This window comes from Argentina silus (assembly GCF_951799395.1).
Source record: "Argentina silus genome assembly, chromosome: 22".
Classification (NCBI taxonomy): domain Eukaryota; kingdom Metazoa; phylum Chordata; class Actinopteri; order Argentiniformes; family Argentinidae; genus Argentina; species Argentina silus.
In genome coordinates this window covers 13,550,982-13,558,385 of record NC_139676.1, presented here as the reverse complement: position 1 = coordinate 13,558,385, position 7,404 = coordinate 13,550,982, and the positions used below count along the sequence as shown (strand labels likewise).

The 7,404-nt window shown below is 49.4% G+C and overlaps 1 protein-coding gene across 1 annotated transcript in view; it reads right to left on the bottom strand.

Moving 5' to 3' along the window:
* Nucleotides 1-6,404, bottom strand: part of cc2d1a (coiled-coil and C2 domain containing 1A) — a 16,732-nt gene extending 10,328 nt beyond the window's left edge. The window contains exons 1-11 of the mRNA XM_083694152.1: nt 6,265-6,404; nt 5,402-5,502; nt 4,968-5,097; nt 4,500-4,606; nt 3,935-4,177; nt 3,421-3,733; nt 2,847-2,956; nt 2,335-2,407; nt 1,302-1,400; nt 785-912; nt 444-516 (exon numbers count right to left, since the gene is read on the bottom strand). Of these exons, the coding sequence (XP_083550278.1) occupies nt 444-516; nt 785-912; nt 1,302-1,400; nt 2,335-2,407; nt 2,847-2,956; nt 3,421-3,733; nt 3,935-4,177; nt 4,500-4,606; nt 4,968-5,097; nt 5,402-5,458 (1,333 nt within the window). The 5' untranslated portion in view covers nt 5,459-5,502; nt 6,265-6,404. The remainder of the gene's footprint in view (nt 1-443; nt 517-784; nt 913-1,301; nt 1,401-2,334; nt 2,408-2,846; nt 2,957-3,420; nt 3,734-3,934; nt 4,178-4,499; nt 4,607-4,967; nt 5,098-5,401; nt 5,503-6,264) is intronic.
* Between the last annotated feature and the right edge of the window lie 1,000 nt (nt 6,405-7,404).

The window sequence follows — 7,404 nt, the reverse complement described above, 5'->3', positions numbered from 1 at the left end:
GAACACGGCACACGCCATGCAGAACACGCCACACATAATAATCATAATCATAACAACAATAATGCATTTATTTTGTATCGCGCTTTTCTCACTACTCCCATTCATGAAGATGGAGGGAAAATGTGCTATTTGATGCTGTAACATTATAAAAAATAAACACAGATTTTTCTGCAACCGGGCTATGGAAGCTATGTGGTGTGGCAGCTCCCATGCCTAAAATCACATTGTTAATATGTGCCAGTTAATCAAAACCCACAGATCAGCACTGTCTACCTGTCTAGCTGTCTACCTGTCTAGCTGTCTACCTGTCTAGCTGTCTAGCTGTCTCTTCCGAGCCTACGCTGTCATACAGGCTAAGGCTGCTCCTGTAGACAGCTGCCAACTGACTGACTTTATTATGGTTGAATAAAGAGAGACGGTTAGTGAGTGAGTTAGTGGGTTACCTGGTGGCACAGGTAGGTCAGATAAGTTGACTGGGCGTCCGGCCTTGTGAGCCCTGATGGCATCCTGGTATTGCTGTGAGAGAGAGAGAGAGAGAGGGAGGGAGAGAGAGAGAGAGAGAGAGAGAGAGAGAGAGAGAGAGAGAGAGAGAGAGAGAGAGAGAGAAAGGGGGGGGGGGTTAGCTAACAAACATACTCATTATATCCTTGCTCTGGTATGAGGTAGTCTATGGAAGCAACAGCAAGACGTGTTTGTGAGTGTGTGTGTGAGTGTGTGTGTGTGTGTGTGTGTGTGTGTGTGTGTGTGTGTGTGTGAGTGTGTGTGTGTGTGTGTTACTGGTTACCTTGACGATGCGCTGGTGCATGCGGGCCTTGCGGTCGTCTCCCTTGCTCTTGGCGCCCTCTGCTGCTGCCTTGTATCTGTCCATGCGCTGCTGCAGGGCCTCCCCTACGCTGCCAGGGGCCGGGAGGGCTGACACACACACGCACACACACACACGCACAGACACAGACAGACACACACACACATACGCACACACACACACGCACAGACACAGACAGACACGCACAGACACAGACAGACACACACACGCACGCACACGCACGCACGCACGCACGCACGCACACACACGCACAGACACAGACACGCACACGCACACGCACACGCACAGACACACACACACGCGCACACACACACACACACGCACACACACACGCACACGCACACAGACACAGACGCACATTAACACACAAATCTATTCACAGAACTAACACACACAAACTAAATCTACTTACACACCATCTTACTGTACACAACCACACTGTCACACACAGCTCCTGTGTGTTCTGTTGTTGTCTTACCAGCGTCTGCCACAGGTGGCGCTGCAGCCTGAGCAGCGGGGGCGGGTCTGGAGGAAGACTGGGGAGGAGGAGGAGCTGAACGCTCCACCATCGCATCTCCTGATGAAAGAGAGAGAGAGAGAGGGATGAACAGGAGCAGAGGGAGGAACGGAAGAGAGATGGAGGGAGGTCAGGATGAGAGACATCAGATAGATGAGAGGAGAAAGACAGGGATAGATCCCCCTCTCTCTCTCCCGTCGGGATAGATCCCCCTCTCTCTCCGGTCGGTCTCTCAACCGTAATCTTCTCTCAAGTTAAGCAAACACCCAGAGAAAAGGAAGTTACAGCTACATATTAAAGAAGCCATCAGAAGAGTTTCAAGAAATGCTTAGGCAAATTTGTACTCTACTTGAAGTAACTTAAAGAAGCAGGCCGTAAGTTTCTTGGAAATCTGCCACCTCTGGCCACCGCGGTGAAATTCAGTTCGAGTTTCCAAACAACAACATCCTCCCTAATAATAATATAACCCCCCCCCCCCAGAATGGACTTGCACTGTTGGACATAACTGTTGTTTCTACATGCGTGCCAATTCAAAGAGGCAGCAACCAGACACAGAAAGGTGAAAATCGGGGAGTCTACTCCCCCAGAATACTCCTGGCCCCTCCCCCAGAACACTCCTGGCCCCTCCCCCAGAACACTCCTGGCCCCTCCCCTAGAACACTCCTGGCCCCTCCCCTAGAACACTCCTGGCAGTAACAACAGGTGCAAACCGAGTGTCAGGTACGACACATTTTTTCCAGACCAAAACAGCGTTTGTGAATGAAATACTTTTGTCAAGGGATCTCATTGCAACCATTAGGAAGCTTTTAGAAAGCTTGAATGTTACATACTGTACTGGACTTGTAGCCTTCATCAAAATCAATCATATATTACAATAAAAAAGAAAAACATGGACATATTTTGTAGAAAACACCCTCTGTTTTGAACTCAAATGCAGTACTGTGTGAGTTGAGGTATCAGGATTTCGGTGTGTTCTGTAGTGAACCCTACTGACCTGGAGGGGGAGGTAGAGAACCGAGTTCCACTGGTTCTCCTCTGTCCAACGCCTCCACCACTGGGTCTAGTTTCTGACAGGGGGGGAGAGAGTGAGAAAGGAGAGGAGAGGGTGACTAAGCCATAGGAGAAGTCTAAAGGATCCATTCTAGCGGACCAGCCCGCCTCGGGTTTAACGGTACCGGTACCGGTAAGGCTTAGTGGGGTTATGGTTACGGTTACGGTTAGGGTCGTCCCAAAGGATCCTACTTAGCATCTCAAGCAGCTTTCAAGTCAACCGAATCCACAATTATGGTGTTTAATGAAATGGGACCCTGAGAAGGACGCAGCGTGGTGGCTTAGGAGCTTCAGTTGTGCAGGGCTAGAACTACAGGGTGCCTTGTAATCTATAAACCAGCCCCCCCCCCCTCAGCATGGGCACCCCCTGAGTGTCATATATATGCCTACGTTGGGCACCGCCAAGAGACGATGTGTCGTTTGTATGCTAGTTCGCTGGTTTGCTGGTTCGGTTACCTTGGCGACAAGATAGTGGCGTTTGGCCAGTTCAGAGTCTCCGCTCTGCTTGGCCTGGATGGCAGCCAGCTTGTACTCCCTCTGCCTGCCCAGCACGGCCTGCTTCAGCTCTGCAGGGGGAGAGGGGGGGAGAGGAGGGGGGGGGGAGGGGAGGGGGAGGGGGGGGGGGAGGGGAGGGGGGAGGGGGAGAGGAGGGGGGGGGGAGGGGAGGGGGAGGGGGAGAGGGGAGAGGGAGAGAGGAGGGGGGGGAGGGGGAGAGGAGGGGGAGGGAGGAGGAGGGAGGGGGAGAGGGGGAGGGGGAGAGGGAGAGGAGGGGGAGGAGGGGGGAGAGGGGAGGGATCTGAGTGAATCTGATTAAGCAAGTTAGTACATGTGTGTATGTAGGTTCAGTTCTGTTCTGTAAAATATCATGTGTGGGTGTGGGTGTGGGTGTGTGTGTGTGGGTGTGGCTATGGGTGTGTGTGTGTGTGTTATGTATACAGTGCTTTGTGTCTTGTTGGCTGGGGTTGAGTGTGTGTCATGGGAGTGTGTATGTCATGTGTCAGTGCGCGTACAGGTGAGTGCATTTTTCTACCTGAATGTTGAGCGTTTGGTTGGCCGGGTGTAAGGGGGGAGATGGCAGGCGTATCCGGGGTGACGGCGATGTGCTTCTGTGGGGGGATCAGGAGGTGGGGCTTAGGAAGGGGCGCAACCGGTGGAGCCTCCCTCAGAGGTTTCTGATTCGTGGGTGCGGGGGGCGTCAGTGCTGGCACTGGCAGTTCCCGCTCTTTGATTGGCCTGGGTTGAGATGCGGGGTCGGGCTTTCCGCCTGTAGCCACGGGAGGCGGGATCTCCTCTTCGTTGATTGTTTTTCCCTTCTTGACGGAGACCAACATGGACTTCAGCGTCTGGGGGGGCGGGGTCAAGAACGAACAGACATCAGACGTTAGCACTAATAGCTGCTGCTGTCTTGGACAGGATTTCGACAGGTGTGATTATACCTCAGAAGGTATTTTCAGGTATTTTGCACAGGTCTGGATCAAGCCAAGGAGATATTTTGACTGCTGGACATTTCTCAAGACATCTCTTGTCCCTGGCCTCTGTCTCACCTTCAGCCCACGGTCGTATCTACGAGCCTTGCTGGTCTCCCCCGCCGCATTGGAGTTGGAGATGGCCACCTGGTACATTTCAATGCGCTCAGCCAGGCAGGACTCCAGGCTGGTCGTACCACTTGGGGTAGTAGGGGTGGAGCGGGGGGTGGCGTTGGAGCTAGGAGGGGTGGGGGTAGCGGCTGGAGGAGGAGGGCGCCGGACCTCCTCTTCATCGTCCTCCAAGACCTCATTCAACTCTGCCTGAAGACAGGTATAGCATTAGGACGAACGAGACAGCAACACAATACAACACAACATAATACAATACAATACAACACAATACAATACAATACATATGCCAGGGTGTCCCCCAGACGTGTTCTTAGGCAGGGTACAGAGGACCCCAAATGAGCATCCATTACCAAGGTTTTCTATTGAGTTCTATGTAAACAGGTCCTACTCACTGGTCGGGGAAACACTGCATGCCCTTAGGACAATAAGCTGTACATAAGGAGAAGGAGAGTAGAGGAAAATAGGAAATCAAAAGAGTTAAAAGAGCGTGAGGTGGCGAAGCGACGGTTACCAGGAGGTCCTCGTCGTCATCGAGATCTTCGTCTCCATCGTCCTCATCGTCGAGGTCTTTCATACAGAGAGCAGCCATACGTTCAATGTCGGCCATGGGAACAGGGGCTGAGGAGAGAGTAACTATATCAGTACGACTGTTCCATGAGTACGTGCCATCTCCTATCTCCTATCTCTCCTGTCTTTAAGAGCTCGTTAAGCTCTTTCAGATCTCCAGAAATGGGGTACATCTCAAAAGCCTTTCCTTGATTCCTCAAATCCTCTCTCCTTGCTTCGTCGCAAAAGGCACTGGAGGAGAAGATTCGGGGCACCTCCCCCTGAGACACTCCCATGGTAACGAGGAGAGAGGACAGAAGGAATCGAGGAAAGACATTTGAGATTCAGCCATGGTGTAAGGGAAAAGGGCAAAATGTTAATTGTTAACGAATAGTAATTAATTTCACACTGAGCGAAACACAATGACGCCAACCTTTTCCTCCCCCTTTCTTCCCCGGCGGCCCGCCCCCTCCCATCAGAGCGAGCAGCTCCGCCTCCAGCTCTTCTTCATTCCCCCCATCATCCATCCCTCCATCTGGGGACAGGTCCAGGAGTAGCCCCATCTGAGAGAGAGAGAGAGAGAGAGAGAGACAGAGAGAGAGAGAGAGAGAGAGAGAGGGAGACAGACAGAGACAGAGACAGAGACAGAGAGAGAGAGAGAGAGAGAGAGATAGAGAGAGAGAGAGACAGAGAGAGAGAGAGAGAGATACAGAGACAGAGAGAGAGAGAGAGAGAGAGAGAGAGACACAGAGAGAGAGAGAGAGAGAGATGTGTATGAATGTCTACAACAAGTGACACAGTGATCCGCTCTTGTACTTAATGTTAGAACACCCTATCAGACAACCTCTACATGGTTCTATGGGTCACCTGTTTGGCTCGGGCTGCCCCTTGACCCCGAGGCGGGGGGTTCCGACTGTGACTCATGGACAGGCTCCTCTCAACCGACCCGGGTCAGAAGAATTACAGAACTGTAAGCACAGGGAAGAACCAGGTATGAAATAGGCCTACTGGGACTCTTAGTAGGGGTTTGGGTTAGGTTTAGGGGGGTTGGGTTTAGCTGGGTTAGGGTTAGTAATGTGCACACGTCATAACCGCAAGGTTCCTAGTTTGATTCTGACCCTCAACATATCTTGCATGTCATCCCTCCTCTCTCACCCATTCTTCCTGTCAATCTCTACTGTCTCTATCCCAATAAAGCAGAGGTGGAATAGGCCTACTAACTTCCCAATGATCCACTGTGGGTCTACCGTGTGTGGTTGAATTCAGTAGCTATTCGTCAGCTAATCACTCGATTCAAATACAATAATTGACAGCAGCAGGTCATTGCATTTTCGATGGGTACATTCTTCACCTGGCCAGTACCATCACAAGGTTTGACACTATATACGTTTAATAATTGTACACATTGCTAGCATGGGACAACACCAAGCGTCCACAAATCCATTGACAGCAACCCTCGCAAAAGTCCTCTACAAGCATCTGTATATATACGCCAGAATTTGACAGTAGTAGTACAGTAGACAGTAGTAGCCCATGACAAAGCAGCTAGGTTTCTATAATGTCATGGTTATTCGAAGGCTTTACGAAACAGTTATTTTTCATTCAACAACATAGTCAATTGGTGAAAATCACTAGCTGCAGTCGTTAGCTTGTAAGCTACCTAGCTAGCGTAGCTGCCCTACAGAGTATGTAAACATTGCCAATGTTGCCACCGCGCAGCAAGTATTTACCGTTTCATACAATTCTGCGGGACGTAGCTAGGTTGTGTTCTTGCTCAGCACATGAGGCGATTGATCAGAAATATTTCGAAAAAATATGGAAAGACAACAAGCCACAAATATTCTTGCCAGAGCTGTCAAACACGAAAAGGTGTGGAATTTACATTTACTTCCTGCATTGGGTCACCAATGGCAACGTGAATCCATTGCTTTACGGCGTCTGAGGAACACGCCCAATATTCCATCCCTAACGTAAAAACTGTTACTAGTGAGGTGTTTTGTAATAGTTTCCATCATCATCAGGTCTAAAGGTACACTAGATTACATCGAGTCGAAAAAGGTGTCATAAACATTTGAGGGTTCGCCCTGGAAATGAAATTGTATTACCTACATTGTTATGTTGACTAAGACTGACTACTTCACCTCCACTTATCATAAGTTTGAGCAGGAGAATGATGAGCATGTGGTCAAATGTTGTTTAGTTTAGTCGGCTAACTCGCTTAGCTAACTAGTCAGTTGCCATATTCCCAGAGTGGCATATTATGGGAAATGTTTATGATAGAAAACCACAACCTTTAGAACTTTGTCATTGTGATTGTGGGGGAAATAGATGTTTAACATCAAACTGTTGTGGCAACGTTTCCAAGCTTATCATTTTATCTTTTAATTGAAGTGTGATTGTTGAACTTGTTGTCTAAATGTCACCCTTTGTCTTCGTCATGTTTGCAGTGTTTTTGAGGCCAGGGAATATGACCAAAATAAGAACACAGTCCACAAGGAAGGGTAAAATAGGACTCATTTTATGAAAAATGCTCAATTTAAATGAAGACTATAATGTTGTTTAAGACCGTCATAAAATTAGCTTATGAATGACAGGCTAGCTAGTTGTCACCCCTGGTCGCCTACCACCAGTTTGTAAACTAATGTTATGGAAAAGAATAGACATATTTCATGAGTACATTCGGTTTTATATTTACAGATAATATTAGACTTTTCTTTTGAAGGTGTCATACCACCCATGCCGAGGACTCTCAGGTCTAGGAAGAGAGAGTTCTCCGAGTTGGGTGACAGCGCCCCCTCTGATGACACAGTGGAAGTACATCCGACGCACCCTCCACAGGTACTTCACTACAGTACAGACACTCAGACCTT